We start from the raw sequence: 27,854 nt of genomic DNA on the forward strand, positions 1-27,854 counted from the left end.
CTAATGCACACTGTTAACTTATCTCTTCACAAACATTCGTCGGGCCACAGACTAGCCAAAAACGTAATCAAATACGTTATTTGATACTAATTAAGCGCTGTACCACACCAACTATTTCAAAACTGACGAGCAAATTGCAGTCTTCCCTACATTACACCCTATTTCTGACCGCTACCTACACTACAAATCAAACTTAACCCACTCACAACATACCTACGTCTATCGTGACGTTATCTACCCACACTGGAGGCCCGTGGCAATGTTACATGGCGTCAAAAGGGGTCAAATATTTGCAGAAACCTGGACGCTCCACAATCAGGTTATTCCGCCAGACGCTCAACACTCAGCTGGCGAGGCTCGCGCATGCGCACTCCGCCTCGGTGTTGTCACAAGAGAAATAAACAAAGATTTTTTTGCATTCATAAAGTCTTTGGAAAACAAGATAATATATAGATATCTTGGCGTTCCTGCCGTGCGACGGTATCGTATTTAAATGAAGAATTATTAATTTGCAAATAATGGTATGTGATAGTTATCCCGCAGAAAGTGTTATAACTCAAATGTGCTAACTTTTGAAGTTTGAAGTATATAGCAAATACTTAGCATAATGTCGATGGCATAGAGTTAGGCAGTAAATGCACTTAACTCCGTATATACTTATTACTTACGTGCAATTAAAAATTTCCGAAATTTCACTTTTCACTCGAAATATGGTTGATGGGTCGAGCGAGGAAACTGTAGCAGAATTGTGGCTTGAGCGTGAGGGCAACACTGCTTACTCTACTCGGGTGACGTCAGATATGCGACTCTACTCACCGTCTATGGAGTGACCCTCGTAGACACTCCACGTGAGGCGCCAACGTTTGATATTGCGCCTCTCCTGGAAAGATTATAAGCATTATGGAAACCCCAGAAGGCTTATTGGCCCCCCATACGAGGCAGTTCCTGTTTATCTCTAACCAAACTCATTTTCATTCCTGTTTATCTCTAACCAAACTCATTTTCATTCCTGTTTATCTCTAACCAAACTCATTTTCATTCCTGTTTATCTCTAACCAAACTCACTTTCATTCCTGTTTATCTCTAACCAAACTCATTTTCATTCCTGTTTATCTCTAACCAAACTCACTTTCATTCCTGTTTATCTCTAACCAAACTCATTTTCATTCCTGTTTATCTCTATCCAAACTCATTTTCATTCCTGTTTATCTCTAACCAAACTCATTTTCATTCCTGTTTATCTCTAACCAAACTCATTTTCATTCCTGTTTATCTCTAACCAAACTCACTTTCATTCCTGTTTATCTCTAACCAAACTCATTTTCATTCCTGTTTATCTCTATCCAAACTCATTTTCATTCCTGTTTATCTCTAACCAAACTCATTTTCTCTCTAACCAAACTCATTTTCATTCCTGTTTATCTCTAACCAAACTCATTTTCATTATAAACAAAATTATGTATGTGTAACCTACGCTTGAAACAATGATTCAGTCAAGAGATCCCACGTCAATTGTTACTAGATAATTTCTTCCATAAATCAACCACCCCGCATAGAATGCAGACGAGGAGTCACAATAACGTGGCTGAAATATGTTCACCAAACTACATACTAGAAGGTGAAGGGACGACGACATTTCGGTCCGTCCTGGACCATTCTCAAGTCGATTGTGTAGGCTTGAGTCGTGATTTTTTTGTTTTAAATTCTTACTAAACATGACTCCAGATCCCTTTCACAATCAGACTTTCACTGATATGCTGGGCTCACTGCAACCGTCTTGTTAATACACTGTCGCATTTTGACGTATACTCTACCTAAGGCCAGGAAATGTTGTATTAGAAAATGGAAGCGGCTGGCGAAATTGACATACTGTCCCGTTTTCTGTTTTGGGTCCTCTGGTAGGTTAGGATAAGGGGGACTTTAGTAGGACAGTTTCTTGACGTACATTCTAATGCACCTCTGGCAAGACCATGGGGATTTGGTTGCTTTTAATTTTTCCTTCTGTGTAATAACCTTCTTGATCTCTGGAAACGACTTAACAATTCAACTTCGTTACCACCTGCACAGATTTGGTCAGGTGTAGGTAAAATATTGAGCCCTTCTCTAGTAACTACAGACTTAGACAGCTACCCATTTCTTTGCCAATATCAGTTACATGACGTAACTTATGGCAATGAACAAATCCACAAGGGCCATGACGAGGGTTCGAACCTACGTCCGAGAGCATCCCAGACGCTGCCTTAATCGACTGAGCTACGACATGGTAAAAGAATTGCAACCAGAAGTTCTACTGAACTTGGATCCTGCAGCCTCTCTGAGACACAAACCAGGATTTTACACAATTTGTTCATTTGATGCATCACGCTATTCACCTGATAATTATTCACCTGATAATTCCCTCCCTCTTTCTTCCTCCCCCCCCCCCATCCCTGAACCTTCAATATGCCCCAACACAACGCTGACAACCGACGCTCAGCCAAAGCTAGATTATTTTCTAAAATTTAAAATTGCACTACGAGATATTCTCAAACTTATTAAAATTTTAATTAACTCTGTGGGCACTAGGAGACTCGAACTCTCGACCCAACGTGCGTGAGGTAAAAAGCTCTACCACTGTACTTCACAGACAGCTCCAAAAGAAAAGATTTTTAGTAAGGGAGCAAACCGCTGTCTCTGAAATTTAATCAGGTCTCGTTAAGCCTAACAGACTTCCTGTTCCGTATTAAGAGGGATCATACACTCTCTTCCCCCTGTTCCTCCTGTCCACCACTCTCAAATTACCGTCCACTCCCTGCCTCATGCCATCATCTACCTAATTTCTCATACCCATTCCATTCAGGTAAGTTTAATCATTCCTATTTCTAAATACTTTTCAAGTGGTGTCAGTACCTTAACAAGTCACATACGTCGTCTAAACAAGGGCATATATTGTAGCGTGATCTGTAACCAGGTGATACGAGTTAGCATCGTGCCGACACCGATTTGAATTTGAATTTTGAATTTGAATTTAACACTCATTGCTTCCCAAGGGATATCCAATTTGGCTTCACAAATTACTAATTAGGCTTTCAAGACAGCAAACTTCGTCTCTCCTTTCATTTTCTATATCTATCAAAGTGATCTTAATCTGAGCCACTTTCGTCTACTTAATTAACAATCTTCAACCATAAAAAAACCTAATTTAGGAACAAGTGGGTAGTGGTCACGCGGACGAGCTGCCAAAACCAGCAATTCGCCAACCCGTCCTCGACTCAAGTCCATTACATCCAGCGGTCAACCCCACAGACGCATTCATTAATTTTAACATTCTGTTCATTCAAAACGGGAATTTTCTCAAGTATAAATTAATATTATTAAATATTGGGATATTGTGTATATATAGGCATAGGATAGGTTAGGTTAGGTGTTTAGGTTCTGTTGGTGAGTATTTGTATTTGTAGTACGTGGGTGAAGCATTTACAGCGTTGTGATTCGAACAAAATTCGTCAGTGAAGCACTTGTTCCGGATATGTTCGAACGTCAGCAGTTGTGAGTCGTGTGTAAACCGCTTTTCATTCATAAACAGGGGGTTTGGCGGGTGCATGGAATCACTTTTGGATCTTTGTTTGGAGGACGGGCTGAATTCGCACCAATTGGTTCGTTCAGGTACCATTACGAAACCCGTCCTCTAAACAAAGACCCAAAGTCCATTCCATGCACCCGCCAAACCCCCTGTATCTGAATGAAAAACGGTTTACACACGACTCACAACTGATGATGTTCGAACACTTCCGGAACAAGTGCTTCACTGACGAATTTTGTTGAACCACAACGCTAGTAAATGCTTCACCCACGTACTACAAATACAAATAATCGCCAACAGAACCTAAACACCTAGCCTAACCTACCCTATGGATATATATGTACAATATGCTAATATATTATAATATTAATTTATATTTGAGAAAATTCCCGTTTTGAATGAACAACATGTAAATATTTATGAATGCATCGGTGGGGTCGACCGCTGGATGTAATGGACTTGAGTCGAGGACGCAAATAATCGCAAATAGGACCTAAACACCTAACCTAACCAGTGCCTAAATATGTACAATATGGTAATATAAAATAATATTAATTTATTTTTTGAGAATTTGAGTAAATTCCTGTTTTGAATGAACAGCATTATATTTATGAATACGTCTTTGGGGGTCGACCGCTGGATGGAATGGAGTGGTCTAAGGACAGGTTGCATCACGTACTTCATGATGATCGCTATATGGCAACAAACCGCTGTGTTGCCACCTACGCAGTTGTCTGGGATTTGTTGCCAGCTCACCCCAGCTTATGGAGAAAAAAATCATCGAGTTACATTATTTGAAAACAATTACTGATGGAACAACAATTGCAACCTTCATCAATAAGGGTAAAAATATACCTTACTGAATTGAATGTGCAAAGCTGCTAACATACTGTATATACAGCATTTTAATAGCCGTTCTTGTGTACAAATAGATGGTAAACTAGTGAAATGAAAAAGACAAGGGAGGTAGTGTGAGAGGGGAAGAGGGGCGTGGTGGCCGTGTTCAGAGAGGGGAACAACCCGCCTCCACCACCCCTCATAAACTCGCCTCACAAGCCCCCTCACACCTACTATTGTAAACTAACACTATGTCTCCAGGTAGAGCAAACAGGTTTACATACTAGCATCATCAATTAACACGATGGTATTGGATTATGATGAAGAATAAGGGGGTTAAAATAGGAGGATTAGCGTGGTAGTGGAGGCGGGTGTCGCTACTGATCAATTGAGTCAGTGTGGCTGGTGCCGTGCTGGGGTGAGGGTGTGTGTCCTCGCGCTCCCGACCACCCCCACTGTACTCTGCCTCTCTGCCCTTCCTCTCAGGTCTCTTAGGTAAGTCAGCCATTGATTTTAAAGGTTACATTGTGCTAGAGTAATTATTATTTGAATGATGCAGTGAGGGGGGGGGGAGCATGAATATTACTTGATAACTCTAATTAGGTGGCGATTGGATATCTAAATTGCAATTTAGATATCCACGGTGGCGACGGGTCGTTATCAGCCTCACAGTTAACAAATGGCATTATAAAGTCGTCGATTGGTCGCTCAGGATTTGTTCTTCAAGTTGTTATACCATCTCTGCCTTGATGTGTCTTTCACACTGATAAGTTCTCCTCTAAGTGTGAATGATCCTGGTAATGTTCCGTGACTAGTTAAGAGGCGGTGTTCCATGGCGTGATTGATCGCAACCTCAGGCTGTGTTCTGTTACTTGTTGCTGGGTCTGCCAGAGCCGTAGCCCAGGTGGTGCTCCGTGACTTGTTGCTGGGTCTGCCAGGGAGTCATGCTCCGTGACAAGGGGCGTCCCTGTGCATCAACCGTGTATGAGACCATTGCGTTGTAGGACATCAATGCGTAGGGGTCAAATCGGCTCGTCCAAAGCTAGTTTTTCTGATAGAACCGTGACTATCTTTAGATTACGATGTAACTTAGCCTGGGGGCTAAGGCTGTGTTAGGCTAGGTTTGTTTTTACCGTTAAAATCCTTAAGATGATTCCTTGTTCCTTAAAAATCCTTAAGATGATTCCTTGATCCTTAAAAATCCTTGTTTTTACCGTTAAAATCCTTAAGATGATTCCTTGATCCTTAAAAATCCTTGTTTTTACCGTTATAATCCTTAAGATGATTCCTTGATCCTTAAAAATCCTTGATTTTACCGTTAAAATCCTTAAGATGATTCTTTGATCCTTAAAAATCCTTGTTTTTATCGTTAAAATCGGTATGCGAGCCGTCTTGTGTGCAGTATGACTTGTGACCCTTGTAAGACCTCGACTCTCCAAGATACATCTAAGATAAGCTCGTCCCCTGACATTCATCTTCTGCAGCATCACCCATTATGAGATCGCTCGAGATGTTGGGGTCAACGCAGTTCATCCTGGTAACTTTTTGGAATGAACAGCTGAGAACATATAATTGATCGATTTTGTAATGAATTCATTAATGTTCTTCCTAATGTTCTTGTTAAGTCACTGTTGTTGACATCTGGAATAGAACAAACTATATGGTATCTGGCATACCAGGAGCCAGAATCTAAGATTGTTGGGTTCCCAATGAATTGGGCCAATCAGAGCTTGTTAAAGGGTGCGTTCACAATGAATGGAGCCAATCGACTTATGGGCTGCGTACCCAATCGAGCGAGTCAATCAGAGCTTCTTATGGGATGCGCTCCCAACAAAGCAAGCCAATCAGAGCATATTATGGAGCTGTTGAAGTAAATGTTTCTGTAAAATTCTGAAATAACCCTCCGCAGTAAAGTTTGTTGGTGAATACTACTAACAAAGAAGTGGTGGTGTCAATCCTGGTAGTGAGGAGACTGCAGACAGCTTCCCTGTTAATTAACAGGACTCTGGGGGTCCCTCACACGCTTGACACCTATGCTTCCTGCATCCACTTACACTCCCCATTTCCAGTTTACTGACCCCCCACCACCACAGACCCCTACCACCACAGACCCCCACCACCACAGACCCCTACCACCACAGACCCCCACCACCACAGACCCCTACCACCACAGACCCCCACCACCACAGACCCCTACCACCACAGACCCCCACCACAACAAACCGTCACCACCACAGACCCCCACCACCACAGACCCCCACCACAACAAACCGTCACCACCACAGACCGTCACCACCACAGACCCCCACCACCATAAACCGTCACCATCACCACCACACTCTCCTCCACCACCACCACCACACTCAGTGCCTCGGGTAATTAAACTTACTTACCTCTTGTAATTACTCGAAAGTAAAAAAAAAAACCTTCAAGGTCGTGTTAAAAGGAGGAAGTATTTGTATTTTCCTTGCCATTATTTTTATATTTTGTACATGAAGGTAACACGAATGGGGTGTTGCTACCAGGAGTATATAGACACGAGGTGAAGTAACTGATGCCTGTGACTAGTTAAACTCCTAGGTAATACAATATATGATGCCTGTGACTACATTTCTTGGTAATACAATATCTAAAGCCTGTGACTAGTTACAGTCCTAGATAATACAATATCTAGTGCCTGTGACTAGATACACTCCTAGGTAATACAATATCTAAAGCCTGTGGCTCGTTACACTCCTAGGTAATACAATATCTAAAGCCTGTGGCTCGTTACACTCCTAGGTAATACAATATCTAAGTGCCTGTGACTAGTTACACTCCTAGGTAATACAATATCTAAAGTCCTGTGGCTCGTTACACTCCTAGGTAATACAATATCTAGTGCCTGTGACTAGTTACACTCCTAGGTAATACAATATCTAAAGTCTGTGGCTCGTTACACTCCTAGGTAATACAATATCTAAAGTTAAATTCGTGGTGTTAAGCAGGCATGTCAGGTGCTAAACACATAAGAACAAAGGCAACTGCAGAAGGCCTATTGGCCCATACGAGGCAGCTCCTATTTATAACCACCCAATCCCACTCATATACATGTCCAACCCATGCTTGAAACAATCGAGGGACCCCACCTCCACAATGTTACGCGGCAATTGGTTCCACAAATCAACAACCCTGTTACTGAACCAGTATTTACCCAAGTCTTTCCTAAATCTAAACTTATCCAATATATACCCATTGTTTCGTGTTCTGTCTTGTGTTGATACTTTTAATACCCTATTAATATCCCCTTTGTTATGTCCATTCACCCACTTGTAAACCTCTATCATGTCACCCCTAACTCTTCGCCTTTCCAGTGACATGACTTCAGATGCTAAACATTTTGAACGCGCTAGAAGCAGATTGTATAGAAGCCACGCCAATCCATAAACTCAAGAGGAAGTATACACAAGAGAACGCTAGAACCCCGGGAGATTAAAGTGGCGTCTTATTCAAGTGCTATGAGACTGGGGCCCAGAGTCAGACCTCACTCCAGGTAGACGCCATCAACCACAAAAACACACAACACACACACAACACCCTGTGGTGGTTGCGATCTTAAGGGTAATAAGACTATACACTGCAGTAGTTTGTTGTTTAACATTCAATTACTGGGAACAAAAAGTTCCAAGTAGCACGGGCTATGGTGAGCCCGTAGTGGACTTACCTGGCACAGGAGCGGGGCTGTAACTGTGCACTGCAGTAGTGAGTGCAGCGTATATATGTACCCCTCCCGACTCCCCCCCCTCCCGCAGCAGAGGATATACAGGTAATTAAGAAGGCCAAGAATACAGGTAGGTATTAAGGTGCAGGTCTCCTTGAGTTGCGGAGCGCATGGCCCAGTTTAATGAGAGACAGCTGGTGGGTTGTCGTGATTATGCTGGTCCAAGGTAGGGGGTGGGGCTTGCCTCTAACGAACACACATATTTACCAAGTGAAGCCTACTGTTAGGGGCAATATGAAGAGATGGAGAGTGAGACATAGAGAGGGATATAAGGAGAGAGAGATTCAAAGATAAATTTATATAATGAGATGTGTAGAGAGAAGTGTAGATAGATGTAAAAAAAAAAAGAGTGCAATGTTGAGCTGTGGAAAAACATATGCAAAAAGAGAAAAACAAATGCAAAGAAAGACAGGGACTAAGTAATGAGATGAAAATAAATAATAATGTGAAAGAAATGAACAGAAATACAGAAAGAAAATGAGTGAAATAATTAACAAATATTAGCTATACAAGAAGACTGCTTATTGTGTCTCGTCTAATGTATTTAGTTTGTGAAACGTTCTTAAAGACCATAATCCAGTCATTTGCTGCTTTGAATATTAACTAATATTACTCCGAAAGTAATATTTGAGAGTATTACTCTGATCAGTGTTTGGTGGTGACCTCCAATATTTCGGTGACCTTTAAGCCCAACAGTTAGTCAAACGTGTTTGCACTGGATGTTCCAGCTTCCAGAACAACCTCTTGTGTGGGACTCTGTCAAAAGCCTCTTTTATTTTTTTAGATCCAGATAAATGCAGCATGTGTACTCACAAATTGGTGAGTACACACACTGCATTTATCTGAATCTAAAAACTACTTTTGACTGTCCCACACAAGATGTTCTGGAAACTGGAACATTCTGGAGGGGTGACAGGAAGACTTCTGACATGGAAAAGACATTTTCTGACAGAAGAATGAGGGCAGTAATCAGAGGCAATGGAATGTTAGTAATAGAGTATCACAAGGTTCAGTTCTAGCACCAATAATGTTCATTGTCCATATAAATGATCTATCATGGAGAATACAAAAATTATATTAATATGTTTGCTGATGATGCTGATCTACTAGGAATGATAAGACACTTAGACGATTGCAATGCCCTTCAAGATGATTTGGACAAAATTAGTAGTGTATGGTACCAACGCTTGGCAGACGAAATTCAACGTGAATAAATGCCATGTTATAAAATGTGGAATATGAGAAAATAGAATAGGAGAAACACAACCTACAAATTATGTGAAAGGCTTTAAGGATAGAACTCGGACAACGAATTAGGTCTAGGAATAGTTTTGGATAGTAAACTGTCACCCGAGGCCCACATAAAGGACATCGTGCGAGGTGCCTATGCTGTCCTTTCCAACTTCAGAATCAATTTGAAATACATGGACGCTGAAATATTAAAGAAACTGTTCACGACTTGAGAAAATGGTGGAGGTCAAAACCGTCAGTAGTTTCAAAGCCTCATATGATAGAGTGCTGGGAAGACGGGACACCACGAGCGTAGCTCTCATTCTGTAACTACATTTGAGTAATTACTTTGGTAATTACACATATATGCACACGCGTTCACACATGCACAAGTTGACAGGTAAATTACATTGCTGGCCACAATGCTCTCAGGTTGGCTTGAACTAGACATCCATTACTCTAATTCATTAGTTGGTTGGCTCGAAATATTAATTATTTGAAGAATTGTCTACCCATGTTGCATGGTCTCACTACTAACACTAAAGCGTTGATAATTCAATTATAAATGTGGTCATAATCTATGCTTCCAGAAGACACTCATAACCAGTAATCAATGTATACGTACACTAAACAGTATGCTGAAAATTGCATCATTAAACATTTTTAGCGAAACGCAGTTAAACATTTAACATGTCATATATATTTAAGGTACATTTAATGGTTAAGGTAGCAGGTACGCCAAGGTGCATAGCGCTCCTGCCTATCTGGGTTCGAATCCGTCTGGGGTGTGGAGTTTTCAGTTATATATATATATGCAGACGATGTAAAACACTAACGAAACATTCACTAAAAGTGCAGTTGCATTTGTTCAGAGCGTGAATATTTTATATTAATTTCCGCGTGGCGGTATTGATTTTCTGATAGCAGGTCTGACTCGGTATGAAGTTAAGGGTCAAAATGTTTTGTGTTTTCAAGGAAGGTGGTGGGCGGCGCCTCCCCTCTCCACCACGCCCACAACCCCTAATTAAAGCAACTTAGATCCCCTAAATGCAACACACGGCTCGTAAAGCTCATTTGGGGGGAATGGGGGAGAAGTGGCTTTCCTGGCATGCAGAGGGTAAGGTGCTTTTGACTGTCGCATCTTTATCGAGTCTGAAGCGGTTGTGTACCTCTTGTGCTCGCTAATGCAATGACTGTCGACCCTCAGTGAGGACAATCTTCACAGACTGAACCACTGGTAATGATCACGAGAGAACCCTTGAAGCCCGCGTTCATTCTCCTGACTGGAGAATTTGAGAATGGAGAAACTGGAGAATTTCGTTTCGTTTTCACTAGTTCTCTCAATCGAGTATTTTGTTCAGAGACATATAATCACTCCTTTATTCCTGTCGGTCAGAAATAATTAGGATATGATGGTTTTCGACATTGGTATTTTATTAATAAAGTTAAACCCTACGTTACCTAATCCGAATGTCTGAGGCAACAAACACTGGAGATGGAAGAAGGGTGTGGAGACTTCTTCCCCCCCGCCCTGGAAAGGGTAGTAAGAACACCACTCTCCTCTTGACTCATACATCATACATAATGAACAATAACAGAGGGGGTGAACCTGCCGCGCCTGTAGGGCTTGCTACTGCTGCCTCCGCGCTGGGCTAGGCTGTATATGCGAGGCTAGCCATGACTTCTCTCAGGTGATAGTATCGAATCTTACATGTTATGCTTTTGATTCTTCTTGTGTTGAGTCAAAGTAATCAAGTTTGTTTTCATAGTGTAGGCCTGGGGGGAGTTTCTATTTTTGTCTGCAATTATTTTTGTTAGTCTTTATTCGGAAATTTATTTCGTTAACTGATTTGTTTCGAAATCGTATAGAATGTCTTTTTTTTCTCACTAAATATTTGGGGAGGGGGCAATACAACTTTATATTGATATCAAAATATGAAAGAACAATTTAATATTGTAAAAACTAGCTTTAAAGTTTACTATAAAATTAAAAAGCAAAAGCCTAACACAGGACGTGACAGACGTGGTGTGGGTGCCGAGGACTGGTGAAGTGAGGGGGGAAGAGAGACCTTTGCCCATTATTATCTCAAGTGGTTAGGATCCAGACTTAAGACTTAGACTAGATGCAGGACAAGATACCCATTGGGCGATGACCGACGAGCGAGTGTCCCAGTTTGGGAGCTTGTCTTCGCCACTGGCGGAACAGAACGTCACTTTTGTGAGTCGATTTCATTTCAAATTACGTCCAAATTTAGCCATATCGCGCATACGAGCCAAAAGTGACGTTATTTTTAAGAGGACGGGTTGGGCGGATGGCGTTCGCGTTGGACGAGCTTGAAATGGGTAGAGCATCTTATCCGAATGTAGGATAATAGCCTATTGACTCTCAACCAATCGACGTTGATATTCAGCAGTTGGTGAACTAGGTTACCCGATTGTCTTCCCAAGATAGGGAAATATGTGTGTGTTGCTACAGCCCGTTCTCTTGATTTGCAACAACATATGGGGGTACTAAAATGAACGAACCTAAGGCATCCCATTTCATAACCAAGCTACGCATAGAAAGTGTGTGTGTGTGAGATGATAAAGATTAAGCCACCCAAGAGGTGGCACGGGCATGAATAGCCCGTAATGTGTGTGTGTGTGTGTGTGTGAGAGAGAGAGAGAGAGAGCCGCTACTTTTTATAGTATCCTGTATTTCGTACGTTGAGGCCCTGTATGTACAAACTGAGACGTATTAGTTGTGATGATGGGTTATAAAACTGTAGACAATTGGAGATAATCTAGAAACTAAATCTTGAACTTAAATTATTTTTTGAGAAGTATTATTAATTTGGAATAGGATTTTGGGAGAAACTTGAGGACGCCTGACAGCTGAGTGGACAGCGCTTCGGATTCGTCGTCCTGAGGTTCCGGGTTCGATACCCGGTGGAAGCGGAAACAAATGGGCAGAGTTTCTTTCACTCTGATGCCCCTGTTATCTAGCAGTAAATAGGTACCTGTGAGTTAGACAGCTGCTACTGGCTGCTTCCTGGGGATATGTAACATAAAGGCGGCCTGGTCGAGGACCGGGCCGCGGGGACGCTAAGCCCCGAAACCATCTCAAGATAACGCCAATGACAATAGCAACGCGAGGGAGAAAAGTATGATGTTCTACGAGCTTGTAGTTGGTAAAGAGCAGTCGAGAGACAAGTAGACACAAAAACTCTCTCACGACCCAGTAGCCTAATGGTCTCTCTCGTCAGAATTAAGTTAGTTAATAGAGATGGCGCCGAGAATACCCAAAGCTCTCTTCACCCACCAACGTTGCTCCCAGAGACCTCTTGTCACCTGAGCAATAACATTTCATTCACAAGGATCATGTGTGTGTGTGTGTGTATTTGAGGTGTAGGAGGGGCGTGTGGGTGTGGCCCTGCGTGTGCGCGCCTACACACAGACTGTCACCTGTTATGCAAACTTCGGTAGCGCTAACGCCCTGATAACAGGTGACTCACTCGAGTTCTTCACATTCTGACACGCGAGACTGAGTTACCTGTATTCCATCTTGTTTTGTTCTTGGTGCAGCTTCTTTCCTTCCTTCCTGAGTCGAAACAAAGCCAGACATTACATTTTCTATTATTAACTTTATTTAATATCCCATTACTGTTATATTAGGTACAGCGTGACGTTGAAGTCAGCGCCTTTTATGTGGTCAGTTGACTTAATTTCTTAAAATAAAAAGCTACATGTTAAGAAAAAAAGGTTCCGAATGCGAGTGGAGGAATGAATGATCCCTGAATAAGTGATGTCTTTGAGAATGATGCAGCCAGATCGAGGCCGCAAGACATTGAGCGTCTTGTGTTGTAGATGCCGTCTTCTGATTGTACACAAAGACCAAGTGAGAAGGATCCTTCAGAACATTGATCTTGTACATAATAGTAAGGTCGTTGACACCTTTCTCGCGGCGCTGGAGGCTTTGAAGTGCCGGCACTTCCATCCGAGACGGGTCAATACTTGAGAGGAGTCGTCTTGCATGGTGCTCTTGCCATGTCTGGAAAAAAAAATGGAGTTTCAGACCTCCTACTTTTACCTACTCCAACTATCTCCCTTTTCTCTCTCTCTCTGTCTGTAATTTCTCTCTCTCTCTCTCTCTCTCTCTCTCTCTCTCTCTCTCTCTCTCTCTCTCTCTCTCTCTCTCTCTCTCTCTCTCTCTCTCTCTCTCCCTCTCTCCCTCTCTCCCTCTCTCTCCCTCTCCCTCCCTCTCTCTCTCTCTCTCTCTCTCTCTCTCTCTCTCTCTCTCTCTCTCTCTCTCTCTCTCTCTCTCTCTCTCTCTCTCTCTCTCTCTCTCTCTCTCTCTCTTCCTCCCTCCCTCCAGTGTCATAATAATAGAAGGACCAAGACCTGGCACAGGAGAAGGTCATCAGACCAATCTTCTAAAAGGTAAAGGGAAGCCTGTCTCTGAGACAGTATTATTGGAAAGGAAGACGGGTGGGGGGGGGTTACTATCCACTGTGCCTGTCGTGTTACTGTGGCACTGTCGCTTGAGTTACAGTGGCACTATGACGATCGTTCCAGCGGGTTGAGTAAAAATTAAGTTAGTCTAATTTCATCAGTGTCCCTATATCGGTAAATGTTATCCTTGGTTTGTTTCGACTGGATCCAGTTCTCATTTCTAATAGTGAATAAATGTTTAAGGGGGCAATTATAGTATTTTCAAAATAAATCTGATTTTTTTAATGTCAGATTTATTTTGAAAAAAAAAATTAGATTTTTTTAATGTCTATTGTTTTAGATATTACCACGAAACCAACGCAAGGTATGTGGATAAAGGGTAATAAATGAAGGATATTATAACACATGCATAAGTCCCCAAGATCAAGTGACTTGTTTCCAATTAACTGGCCCATAAAACTGCTTCTGTTATCACTATACTTTATATATATATATATATATATATATAATATGTGTTTTATTGAATATGACTACATATTCTACATATTCTGTATTGATTATTTTCGTGTTTAGGGCTTCTATCCCTCTGACTAGTGCTCTTGCATCTTGGTTTAATTGGAAGAGGAGTTCTCCAAGTCATCTTCGTTCGTGGTGAAGAAATATAAATAAATAACTGTAGAATGTATTACACTTATTATAAAATTACACAACGTTTCGAACCTACACGGTTCATTCTCAAGTGATGGGACAATACAGGGCATATTGGATTTATACCAATAGGTGGGTCAGGTGTAGACAAATAGCTCATGAATAAGGCGTAAAGGAGAGAAGAGTAAGGCGTAAAGTGTGAAGAATAAGGCGATATATATATATATATATATATATATATATATATATATATATATATATATATATATATATATATATATATATATATATATATATTTGTTGAATGTGACCGAAAGAGTGAGATTAATGATTCTAGCACGAATCTTCTCTGTTTTCCTTACATTTTTTTCTACACTTGAGAAGGAAGTTGAAAAATTAAATCTCCAAAGTTCATCTTCAGTTTTTATTTGGCTTGACGCTAAGAGATGCGTTTCCTTAACTCCTGTTAACATCCTCAAAGACAGAGCTGGACTGATTTCAAATTGATTGATTGACGAAGATTAAGCCACCCAGTAGTGTGTGTGTTCCGGAAATTGACACAGTGTAATTCACCTAGCAGTGACACCGGATCAGAGATGACTGGAACATATGGGCCTCACCACAGGTCAGGGAGACGAGCGTGGCCAGGGCGTCCGTCCGTCCGTCGTCCCCGGGAGGGAGACAGCCACTGGCGCTGGCGTGCAGGACCTCGGCCCTAAATACCCCGCCCCCTCATGAAGCCCGCTATTGATTTAGCGGCTGGACCCAATGTTTACCTCGTTGTCTTCAGACCTTCTCTGTCCACACTCCCCCTACGTCACAAGTGATGCCTCTCTCCCTAGGGGTGACGTCAAAAGCAAGAGTCCGAGCCCAGTTGTGACGTCAAAAGCAAGAGCCCGAGCCTAGGAGTGACGTCAAAACCAAGAGCCCGAGCCCAGTTGTGACGTCAAAAGCAAGAGCCCGAGCCCAGTTGTGACGTCAAAAGCAAGAGCCCAAGCCTAGTTGTGACGTCAAAAGGGAGCGTTACACTATTAAACGGAACGTCACACTTACAGGGTGCGTCACAGGCTCATGGTGAGTGTCGCACCCTCATACATAGCAAGTGTGAGTTAAAACATGAGTGAGGCGAGGATGGGGTGGTTAAAAAAAAAGAAATTGTTGATTTTTTTTAATGTATTGGTATTCCCGTTCTCGCACTTGCTTATAGTCAAATATTTGACTTATTAATAAGTGCATATGTAACATACTAATTGTGAATATTTGAGTTTACCCTGAAAAGCTGAAGAGAAAACACCGAGCTAACCTAACCTTCTTAGTATGTTAAGATAAGCATCTTATTGCTTCTTAATTACAATTAGTACTTAACCAATACTAATATTGATATTACAGTTTTATAAAAATAATAAAACAAAATTAAAATATTTAAATAAATTGTAAAGTAACTCAGGATATTGTCAAAATTTTGTATAAAATCTCTATTGTTTAATAAAACTGAAAAATAAATTCCAAGTATTAAAATTGTTGTATAGCTAATCTTCAGGAAGAGTTTGTACATTGAAAACAAAATATAACTTGAAATATACCACAATATTATGCTTATATATAATATATACTTATATATACTTATATAATATATACTTATATATAATATACTTATTAATATGCCAAATATCGACTATAAGTAATAAGTCATATATGTGCTGTCTTGTGCGAGAGTAGGTTGCAACAAATGCCATCACCCACAGTTGCATTGATCACGGTGCTTATGGCATCACCGGTGTTGCTCCCTTTGGGTCCCACTCAGCTGGAGTATACCATGGTATACCATGAGTATACCATGGTATACCATGAGTATACCATTTACTGATGGCTACAACACTTGCTTCTTCTCTCTCTCCACCTCTCCCTCCACACACCTGCTTATTCTCTCTTACCACTTCCTCAACATTCTAGGATAGCTGGAAAGACAGTGAACGAGGTAATTACGGGCTATTCATGCCCGTGCCACCTCTTGGGTGGCTTAATCTTTATCAATCAATCAATCGAACGAGGTAAGGAAGTGGATGTTGCGCCCAGTCGGGAGTGAACGTTGCGCCTAGTCGGGAGTGAACGTTGTGCCCAGTCGGGAGTGAACGTTGCGCCCAGTCGGAAGTGAACGTTGCGCCCAGTTGGGAGTGAACGTTGCGCCCAGTCGGGAGTGAACGTTGCGCCCAGTTGGGAGTGAACGTTGCGCCCAGTCGGAAGTGAACGTTGCGCCCAGTTGGGAGTGAACGTTGCGCCCAGTCGGGAGTGAACGTTGCGCCCAGTTGGGAGTGAACGTTGCGCCCAGTCGGAAGTGAACGTTGCGCCCAGTTGGGAGTGAACGTTGCGCCCAGTCGGGAGTGAACGTTGCGCCCAGTTGGGAGTGAACGTTGCGCCCAGTTGGGAGTGAACGTTGTCAGGACCAGAAACCTGTTACACTCATCGAGTCTCCCCCCCCCCCCCATCCCAAAGCCTAGTACAATGTTGATGGTGCTGTCACCCATCCAGTTACTGGCTTTACCTAATGGCGCTTAACCTGAATGACCAAATGACTCTGGAGTCCAATAATTATCCAACCCGGGAGTCAGTATTGTACTGACTCAGGGATGAATGACATTTGAAAAATAAAATGACATTTGAAAAATTCAAGACCCACCGGATTAACATAAATTAGTTAACATGGCTGCCTGTTATTTTGTATCTAATAAGTATAGCCACCGTGTCCCGTTTTCTTGATCTGTTTCACCGTTCAAAATGCAACGGTTTAGCCTAACCAGAAACGTGTGCACCTAACCAACCCACCTAACATAAGACCGACGCATAGAAAACGTCAATGTTACGATGCATTAATGTTCACTACTACTACGTTCCGATTTCAACGGATTGGACGATTCAGTGAACTACGCGACGTCGAGGCGGGAGACTTATATCCCATGTTCTCTTATGTTTTATGAATATTCTGACTTTGCATAAAAGCAATCCCAGTCTTATATTGAAACAAGAATAACACTGGCAAAGGCTGAGTGAATTCTGTTTTTTCCCCTTTTGTGAGGGAGGAGTAAGGAACCCCCTTAAGGGTTAAAGGGGTACCTGGGGCAGTGGTGCAACCTCGCCTCTAGCGCCAAGATCCCGGGTCGAACCCTCCAGCACGATTACTGCTAGAAGTTACTATTTTTTTTTATTAATAAATATATGGAGAAGGGAACACTAATACGTATTCAGAGTTAAATGGCAAGTTTTTCTCTGAATGCTCTGTGTTCCCTTCTCTGAGGCTGTGGGTCCCTATAATTGCACCAGTGGTGGTACCCCCCTATATATATATATATATATATATATATATATATATATATATATATATATATATATATATATATATATATATATATATATATATATATATATATATATATATATATATATATATATATATATATATATATATATATATATATATATATGTATATATAATATATATGTATATATATGGCAATCCAGAGAGGAAATGCTCACTACATCCATGGTTCCTGCCCGCCATCTGAGGAGCTGGAAGAGCTGTACAACTTGTGACAAGCAGCCTTGTACCCTGCATGTAATCAATATTGTAACTTTTTTGTGTAATGACATTTTCAAATAAAGTTAGATAAATATACACACATACCAAAAGAATAGGGGTGGTAGGAGAAGAAAATATCAAAGTGTTCAGTGAGGATCCACAAGGTCTTCTCTGAGTACTCTTTATTTTCTTCTCCGAGGCTATGGGTCCCTACACTTGCACCAGAGGTGGTACCCCTTCTAGGTTTTAAATATATATATATATATATATATATATATATATATATATATATATATATATATATATATATATATATGAGATAATATTTTGAGCAGGATTTCTTAAGACGTCAAATTATTTCAATGGTTCCACAAAGGCAAAACGGTTCAAAAACGCCGTTCAAGATGGACCCTTCCAGTAAGGGTTCGACTACTGTAGTTGTGAAGGAAGTCTTCCTGTGTGTTTGACTATTTGTATCTGTAGAATCGAGCTATTAGCTCTTGGATCCCATCTTTCTAACCAATTTGTTTTTCTTCTATTATGTCTACTACATATATTTCTCTTACATATGCTCACACACACCCCAGGAAGCAGCCCTAAGCAGCTGTCTAAGTCCCAGGTACCTATTTACTGCTAGGTGAACAGGAGCATCAGAGGGGCAAAGAAACTCTGCCTATTTGTTCCTTCTCCGCCTGGAATCGAACCCGGGTCATTCGGACTACGACTCCCGAGCGTTGTCCACTGTTATTTATGTAGCTCCCAGTCATAATATATATAATGTGTGTGCGTGCGTGAGTGTGTGTGTGTGCGTGCATGAGCAGGCGATTATGTTAATGCACGGTGAGCCACAGACCGTGTGGGAATGCATATCTGCGCTTCTCTCCAGGATAACGTGTTGACAGCAGACAACATTGCTGTCAAACGTGTTGACAGCAGACAACGTTGCTGTCAATACGTGTTGACAGGCAACGTTCAGGGAGCCGCTCCTTACCACCGGCGCCCTGAACGGTGGGCAGCAGGAACGTAACCCACATCAGTACATATGTATGAAACATGTACATGAACATATTGAACCAGGAAGGAAAACTGAAACAAGAAATAGGTACTAAGCAGTAAATTGGTACCTGGGAGTCAGTTTCTAAAGGCTGCTGCCTGGGGAATGATTGGTAGTTGCCAGAGTAGTTAACTACACACACACACACACACACACACACACACACACACACACACACACACACACACACACACACACACACACACACACACACACACAAGGGGACACAGGTGGAAGCTGAGTGCCCAAATGAGCCACAGAGACATTAGAAAGAACTTTTTCAGTGTCAGAGTAGTTAGTAAATGGAATGCACTAGGAAGTGATGTGGTGGAGGCTGACTCCATACACAGTTTCAAATGTAGATATGGTAGAGCCCAGTAGGCTCAGGAATCTGTACACCAGTTGATTGACGGATGAGAGGCGGGACCAAAGAGCCAAAGCTCAACCCCGGCAAGCACAATTAGGTGAGCAATTAGGTGAGCACACAGACTCGCCCAGATATGTGAAATTTATGTTTTATATTGCATTAGATGACCGGTGACTGGAAAGATGTGAGCCAAGAGCTGAAGTTCTACTCTACGCGCAGACACACGCCCCAACGGATGACTTAGAGCAACTCCCAGCAATTATCTATTTATATACGAGGCAACAGGAACTACTGACAGTGGTTGATGGCATAATCTGATAATTCTTATATATATATATACTGCGAACAAGCCTGAATGGTCCCCAGGACTATATGCGAATGAAAACTGGTCATGATGGTCAAGTGGATTAAGGCGCCCTGTAGTTACCAGTTGCGTTGCTCCTGGGAGTATGGGTTCGAGTCACTTCTGGGGTGTGAGTTTTCATTCATATATATATACTGTCTTTTTTAAAGCCTCGTTACTATTATCAGCTTCAAGGTGTATGTGCAAAGGCTCTCTTCTTATATTGCAACTCTTCCCCCCCCCTGTTGTAACGAAGCAGAATTGGGAGAAAAACGAGAAAACTTTTATTGGTGAGAGAGGGAGGTGGAAGGAAGGGAGGGAGAGTGGTTAGGAGAAAGAGAAGGTTTTAGAACGAGAGAAAATGGGAGAAGGAAAGAGGTAGAGAAGTAGGAAGTAGGAATGTAGAAGAGTTAAGTTAGTACACTGTTTAGACAGTACTATTTTCACTATTGTGACGATTGTCAATAGTCTCGAATTCGTACTCAGCTTCAGTACTCAAAAAACTATAGTTTCATGTTCATTCATATAAATATATAATATATACAGTTAAATAAATAGAAAGCAAAAATATACCGGCAAGAAGCCACATAGCAAAGAGAAAATATCAAGGAAAGAGACAGGAAAAGGAACCTAGAGGAGGCCAAAGCTAAATCAGATCCAGTTTGTTAGAAAGGTTGGATCAATTGAGTATGTTCTGTGAAAGGGAAGAGTCAACACCAACAAAGCCAGGACTCAGGTTCATGTTGGGTAGGTTGTGTCTCGGAGCTGAGACAACAAGACGGCGTCTGTGTAGAGGCAGGACAGATTATTTTAGAGTACAAATCTACAGGATGATTAAGAGTCCCTAATATGACAGAAGAGAGCATTGATTGTGTCTACAGACTTAACACTTCTTTTGTGCAGGCGATGAGTCACAATAACGTGGCTAAAGTATGTTGACCAGACCACACAAGTAGAAGGTGAAGGGACGACGACGACGTTTCGGTCCGTCCATGGACCATTCTCAAGTCGATTGTATTGCAATCGACTTGAGAATGGTCCAGGACGGACCGAAACGTCGTCGTCCCTTCACCTTCTAGTGTGTGGTCTGGTCAACTTCTTTTGTGTTCCTCAAGTCTGTCATTCAGTGTACGGCCAGTTACACCAAAGTATTGGAGAGGACAAGACGAACTGGAAATAGAGTAGACACCAGCAGCATTAGAAGCAGGAGGAGCAGTGTGAACCAGATTACCACGAAGTGTGATAGTTTATCGAAAGGTGAGCTTTATGTCAAGAGGACGAAGGGTATTAGTGAGATTTTGTAAAGTTCAGATATGAAGGGAAGGCAGAGCACAGTGGTACCAGTGTTGCAAATAGGTTTGAGATGAAAGAAATTTATTTTAGCTTGAGAACAGACACAGTTGATGAAATGTAAAGATTAACCAAGACGAGACAAAGACTACAAAATAAAAATTTGCGAGTCAAGAAAATGAGAGTGATGCATAGAGCCCGGAGGAAGAGAAACGAGAACACTTGATCACTGGGTTGTTTCAAGCGAAGGTTACCTCATATGTAAATGAGTTTGGTTGGGTATAAATCGGAGCTTCTTCACATTTTTTTCTGCAGTTTCCTTCATCTTTATTTTTCGCGTTAGGAACATCGTAAAGGTGTGAACAATTCATCTGCGATGTAATGTACCGTTGGACCAGACCACACACACTAGAATGTGAAGGGACGACGACGTTTCGGTCCGTCCTGGACCATTCTCAAGTCGATCGCCTGCATACCGTTGGAGCAACTGGTGCTGAAATCAGGAATGTTGCGAGGACCATCCATCTTCTGTGTTCAAGGCTGCCAGTCATCAAGTCCCGTCTTAATCCTCTGTAATCAGTCTAGCCAGAATCTGGACTCTGACACACGTTTCTCTCACTCAACTTCTCCATGTTATACTAAATCTAATTTCCATGCGGTCACTTCTCCCCTGACCTGCTGCATTTCTGTGTCATATACTGATGTCTCTTTATTTGGCAGCACTCTTAATATATCATTTTCCTCGACTGCCTATAATATATTGTAAGGATCATTTAACTAGCCAGCATGCCAGGTCAGCCCACCATCCTGCTCCAAGCCATGTCTACCTGGTATATTAGATATATCGCCAATGAAATTCACATATATTAACCACTATTAGAAACTTTAGATTTGTGTACAGTACTCCTTGTTGGTCAAGCTTATTGAGATCAGAAAATACATCCCAAAAGGGGGTGTAACTTGGAGGTATTTCTACTCCTACTTTTAAGAAAGTGCTGTAACTAGTGGCTTAGTGTACTATTTCGTTAATTGAATCTTGTTGCAGGCGACGAGTCACGATAACGTGGCTAAAGTATGTTGACCAGACCACACACTAGAAGGTGAAGGGACGACGACGTTTCGGTCCGTCCTGGACCATTCTCATGTCGATTGTGAGAATGGTCCAGGACGGACCGAAACGTCGCGTCCCTTCACATTCTAGTGTGTGGTCTGGTCAACATTGAATCTTGTTGGCTGGAGGGAATGCAGGTTCCTGGATCCCGGAGGGCATTCCAGAGTCTAAATTGTGAAGCTCACCTTCTGGGAAAAGGATAGAAGATAGACGAAGAGGATTCCAGTTGTCTTTTATAGTGTGGCTCTTCTTGCTTGGGAGTCGAGCCGAGGTGTGCAAACCTTGCCCAAAGGGTTAGGCGTTTAATGTGTCAAGACGGCACCTTTGCCTCGGTTGTTATGGCTCCCAAGGAACTATTTATCAAGCAATCTACTCTAAGACATGTGCTTGGCACCACTGAACTTGTCGCCATTTATCGTGTATATGTGCTTGTTAGGTTTATAATGGAGATGCATTATCCACTAGACTGCTAGGGTGTTCCTAGCAGTTGTTTGGTAGGCTGCTAGGGTGTTCCTAGCAGTTGTTTGGTAGGCTGCTAGGGTGTTCCTAGCAGTTGTTTGGTAGGCTGCTAGGGTGTTCCTAGCAGTTGTTTGGTAGGCTGCTAGGGTACTCCTAGCAGTTGTTTGGTAGGCTGCTAGGGTGTTCCTAGCAGTTGTTTGGTAGGCTGCTAGGGTGTTCCTAGCAGTTGTTTGGTAGGCTGCTAGGGTGTTCCTAGCAGTTGTTTGGTAGGCTGCTAGGGTGTTCCTAGCAGTTGTTTGGTAGGCTGCTAGGGTGTTCCTAGCAGTTGTTTGGTAGGCTGCTAGGGTACTCCTAGCAGTTGTTTGGTAGGCTGCTAGGGTGTTCCTAGCAGTTGTTTGGTAGACTGCTAGGGTGTTCCTAGCAGTTGTTTGGTAGGCTGCTAGGGTGTTCCTAGCAGTTGTTTGGTAGGCTGCTAGGGTGTTCCTAGCAGTTGTTTGGTAGGCTGCTAGGGTGTTCCTAGCAGTTGTTTGGTAGACTGCTAGGGTACTCCTAGCAGTTGTTTGGTTGGCAGCTAGGGTGTTCCTAGCAGTTGTTTGGTAGGCTGCTAGGGTGTTCCTAGCAGTTGTTTGGTAGGCTGCTAGGGTGTTCCTAGCAGTTGTTTGGTAGGCTGCTAGGGTACTCCTAGCAGTTGTTTGGTAGACTGCTAGGGTACTCCTAGCAGTTGTTTGGTAGGCTGCTAGGGTACTCCTAGCAGTTGTTTGGTAGACTGCTAGGGTGTTCCTAGCAGTTGTTTGGTAGACTGCTAGGGTGTTCCTAGCAGTTGTTTGGTAGGCTGCTAGGGTACTCCTAGCAGTTGTTTGGTAGACTGCTAGGGTGTTCCTAGCAGTTGTTTGGTAGACTGCTAGGGTGTTCCTAGCAGTTGTTTGGTAGGCTGCTAGGGTACTCCTAGCAGTTGTTTGGTAGGCTGCTAGGGTGTTCCTAGCAGTTGTTTGGTAGGCTGCTAGGGTACTCCTAGCAGTTGTTTGGTAGACTGCTAGGGTGTTCCTAGCAGTTGTTTGGTAGACTGCTAGGGTGTTCCTAGCAGTTGTTTGGTAGGCTGCTAGGGTACTCCTAGCAGTTGTTTGGTAGACTGCTAGGGTGTTCCTAGCAGTTGTTTGGTAGACTGCTAGGGTGTTCCTAGCAGTTGTTTGGTAGGCTGCTAGGGTACTCCTAGCAGTTGTTTGGTAGGCTGCTAGGGTGTTCCTAGCAGTTGTTTGGTAGGCTGCTAGGGTACTCCTAGCAGTTGTTTGGTAGGCTGCTAGGGTGTTCCTAGCAGTTGTTTGGTAGGCTGCTAGGGTGTTCCTAGCAGTTGTTTGGTAGGCTGCTAGGGTGTTCCTAGCAGTTGTTTGGTAGGCTGCTAGGGTACTCCTAGCAGTTGTTTGGTAGACTGCTAGGGTGTTCCTAGCAGTTGTTTGGTAGACTGCTAGGGTGTTCCTAGCAGTTGTTTGGTAGGCTGCTAGGGTACTCCTAGCAGTTGTTTGGTAGGCTGCTAGGGTACTCCTAGCAGTTGTTTGGTAGGCTGCTAGGGTGTTCCTAGCAGTTGTTTGGTAGGCTGCTAGGGTACTCCTAGCAGTTGTTTGGTAGGCTGCTAGGGTGTTCCTAGCAGTTGTTTGGTAGGCTGCTAGGGTGTTCCTAGCAGTTGTTTGGTAGGCTGCTAGGGTACTCCTAGCAGTTGTTTGGTAGACTGCTAGGGTGTTCCTAGCAGTTGTTTGGTAGACTGCTAGGGTACTCCTAGCAGTTGTTTGGTAGGCTGCTAGGGTGTTCCTAGCAGTTGTTTGGTAGGCTGCTAGGGTACTCCTAGCAATTGTTTGGTAGGCTGCTAGGGTGTTCCTAGCAGTTGTTTGGTAGGCTGCTAGGGTGTTCCTAGCAGTTGTTTGGTAGGCTGCTAGGGTACTCCTAGCAGTTATTTGGTAGACTGCTAGGGTGTTCCTAGCAGTTGTTTGGTAGACTGCTAGGGTGTTCCTAGCAGTTGTTTGGTAGACTGCTAGGGTGTTCCTAGCAGTTGTTTGGTAGGCTGCTAGGGTACTCCTAGCAGTTGTTTGGTAGGCTGCTAGGGTGTTCCTAGCAGTTGTTTGGTAGGCTGCTAGGGTACTCCTAGCAGTTGTTTGGTAGGCTGCTAGGGTGTTCCTAGCAGTTGTTTGGTAGGCTGCTAGGGTACTCCTAGCAGTTGTTTGGTAGGCTGCTAGGGTGTTCCTAGCAGTTGTTTGGTAGGCTGCTAGGGTGTTCCTAGCAGTTGTTTGGTAGACTGCTAGGGTGTTCCTAGCAGTTGTTTGGTAGACTGCTAGGGTGTTCCTAGCAGTTGTTTGGTAGGCTGCTAGGGTACTCCTAGCAGTTGTTTGGTAGACTGCTAGGGTGTTCCTAGCAGTTGTTTGGTAGACTGCTAGGGTGTTCCTAGCAGTTGTTTGGTAGACTGCTAGGGTGTTCCTAGCAGTTGTTTGGTAGACTGCTAGGGTGTTCCTAGCAGTTGTTTGGTAGGCTGCTAGGGTACTCCTAGCAGTTGTTTGGTAGGCTGCTAGGGTACTCCTAGCAGTTGTTTGGTAGGCTGCTAGGGTGTTCCTAGCAGTTGTTTGGTAGGCTGCTAGGGTACTCCTAGCAGTTGTTTGGTAGGCTGCTAGGGTGTTCCTAGCAGTTGTTTGGTAGGCTGCTAGGGTGTTCCTAGCAGTTGTTTGGTAGACTGCTAGGGTACTCCTAGCAGTTGTTTGGTAGACTGCTAGGGTGTTCCTAGCAGTTGTTTGGTAGGGTGCTAGGGTGTTCCTAGCAGTTGTTTGGTAGACTGCTAGGGTACTCCTAGCAGTTGTTTGGTAGACTGCTAGGGTGTTCCTAGCAGTTGTTTGGTAGGGTGCTAGGGTGTTCCTAGCAGTTGTTTGGTAGACTGCTAGGGTACTCCTAGCAGTTGTTTGGTAGACTGCTAGGGTGTTCCTAGCAGTTGTTTGGTAGGCTGCTAGGGTGTTCCTAGCAGTTGTTTGGTAGACTGCTAGGGTACTCCTAGCAGTTGTTTGGTAGACTGCTAGGGTGTTCCTAGCAGTTGTTTGGTAGGCTGCTAGGGTGTTCCTAGCAGTTGTTTGGTAGGCTGCTAGGGTACTCCTAGCAGTTGTTTGGTAGAGTAATCTAATCATTTGTTTGCTAGATGATTCGAGGCATTAAGTAGCACTTTCAAGCATTTGTTTGCTACGAGGTCCGTAATAATTACTTTCCAATTCATAACAGTTTACAAAATGGTTCCTAACGATTGTTTACCAAGTGATTCATAACAATTGTTTACAAAAGTAGTTCATAACGGTTGTTAGCCAAATGGTTTCAGACTTGTTTTATAGGTTGCTCGAAACAGTTGCATCTCTATTCGTCTTATGCTCGTTAATTAGACCAAATATTAATTAATTAATTAGACCAATTCAGTTTATCAATATCTCTCCAGAAACCACTCTCAATATCCTAATTTTGAATGCAATATTCTAGCTAAAACATCTCCATCTTTATTATCCATCTTACATCTTTATTAGTGTCCATCTCCGAAGACACTAATAAACTTACACTGAGACACGTCTTCAGTAACACAAGTTACTGAAGACTTGTTCAAGACGGTGGCTACTTGAAGAACAAGTTCCAAGTAGCACGGGCTATGGTGAGCCCGTAACTTACCTGGCACAGGAGCGGGGCAAGTAGCGCGGGCTATGGTGAGCCCGTAACTTACCTGGCACAGGAGCGGGGCAAGTAGCTCGGGCTATGGTGAGCCCGTAACTTACCTGGCACAGGAGCGGGGCAAGTAGCTCGGGCTATGGTGAGCCCGTAACTTACCTGGCACAGGAGCGGGGCAAGTAGGGCGGGCTATGGTGAGCCCGTAGTGGGCTTACCTGGCACAGGAGCGGCGCAAGTAGCACGGGCTATGGTGAGCCCGTAGTGGACTTACCTGGCACAGGAGCGGGGCAAGTAGCGCGGGCTATGGTGAGCCCGTAGTGGACTTACCTGGCACAGGAGCGGGGCAAGTAGCGCGGGCTATGGTGAGCCCGTAGTGGACTTACCTGGCACAGGAGCGGTCCCATAAACAGTGTTGATTGATGATTGATGAGGGTTAAGCCACCCAAGAGGTGGCACGGGCATGAATAGCCCGTAAGTGGTAGAAACAGTGTTGATGCCGGGGTTGACTTACGGGCTATTCATGCCCATGCCACCTCTTGGGTGGCTTAATCTTCATCAATCATCAATCAGTCGGTGTTGACACACTAACATTTACCGTGACTTAACTTTAGAATCACCATACAGAGTTCTCTCGATTAGGCAAATTTGCATATCAATTTTCTCAATATAAATGTTGCCTTTTAGTCTACATAAATACAGCTCCTCCTCCATTATTATTCCGTCCGTTCGGATTTTTATATTTAATTTTACCCAATATTTACAAGAACTATAAAAGCTATTTTGAGTTATCAAATAACCCTACTTAAGTCTATACCGGAATTCTAAAATAAGTTAACATGTTCTCATGATCATCTGGACGTCATATTTAAGTTTGATCCATATTAGTAGGAGTCACGACCTTCAACAGTGGTAGAGCACAAGCTACACAGGTTGGGTATCATCCGGTCAGTAGCTGGTGAGAGGTCAGGTCTCCGGGGTCAGTTTTAACTTGGTCAGGGTGGTGGGGGCGGCTTGGTCAGGGTGGTGGGGGCGGCTTGGTCAGAGTGGTGGGGGCGGCTTGGTCAGGGTGGTGGTGGGCGGCTTGGTCAGGGTGGTGGTGGGCGGCTTGGTCAGGGTGGTGGGGGCGGCTTGGTCAGGGTGGTGGGGGCGGCTTGGTCAGGGTGGTGGTGGGCGGCTTGGTCAGGGTGGTGGGGGCGGCTTGGTCAGAGTGGTGGGGGCGGCTTGGTCAGGGTGGTGGTGGGCGGCTTGGTCAGGGTGGTGGTGGGCGGCTTGGTCAGGGTGGTGGGGGCGGCTTGGTCAGGGTGGTGGGGGCGGCTTGGTCAGGGTGGTGGTGGGCGGCTTGGTCAGGGTGGTGGGGGCGGCTTGGTCAGGGTGGTGGGGGCGGCTTGGTCAGGGTGGTGGGGGCGGCTTGGTCAGGGTGGTGGGGGCGGCCTAGTCAGGGTGGTGGGGGGCGAAAATTGACAATATTTCCATTATATAGGAATAAAACCCACGCTCCTATGGTGGAGTCTTC

At 43.4% G+C, this 27,854-nt stretch overlaps 1 protein-coding gene across 1 annotated transcript in view; it reads right to left on the reverse strand.

Moving 5' to 3' along the window:
• Nucleotides 1-5,393, reverse strand: part of Sap130 (Sin3A-associated protein 130) — a 30,520-nt gene extending 25,127 nt beyond the window's left edge. Inside the window, 2 exon segments of the mRNA XM_045763379.2 lie at nt 214-219; nt 5,272-5,393. Coding sequence (XP_045619335.2) covers nt 214-219; nt 5,272-5,393 — 128 coding nt within the window.
• Between the last annotated feature and the right edge of the window lie 22,461 nt (nt 5,394-27,854).

This window comes from Procambarus clarkii, chromosome 65 (genome assembly GCF_040958095.1).
Source record: "Procambarus clarkii isolate CNS0578487 chromosome 65, FALCON_Pclarkii_2.0, whole genome shotgun sequence".
In the NCBI taxonomy this organism is placed as follows: Eukaryota; Metazoa; Arthropoda; class Malacostraca; order Decapoda; family Cambaridae; genus Procambarus; species Procambarus clarkii.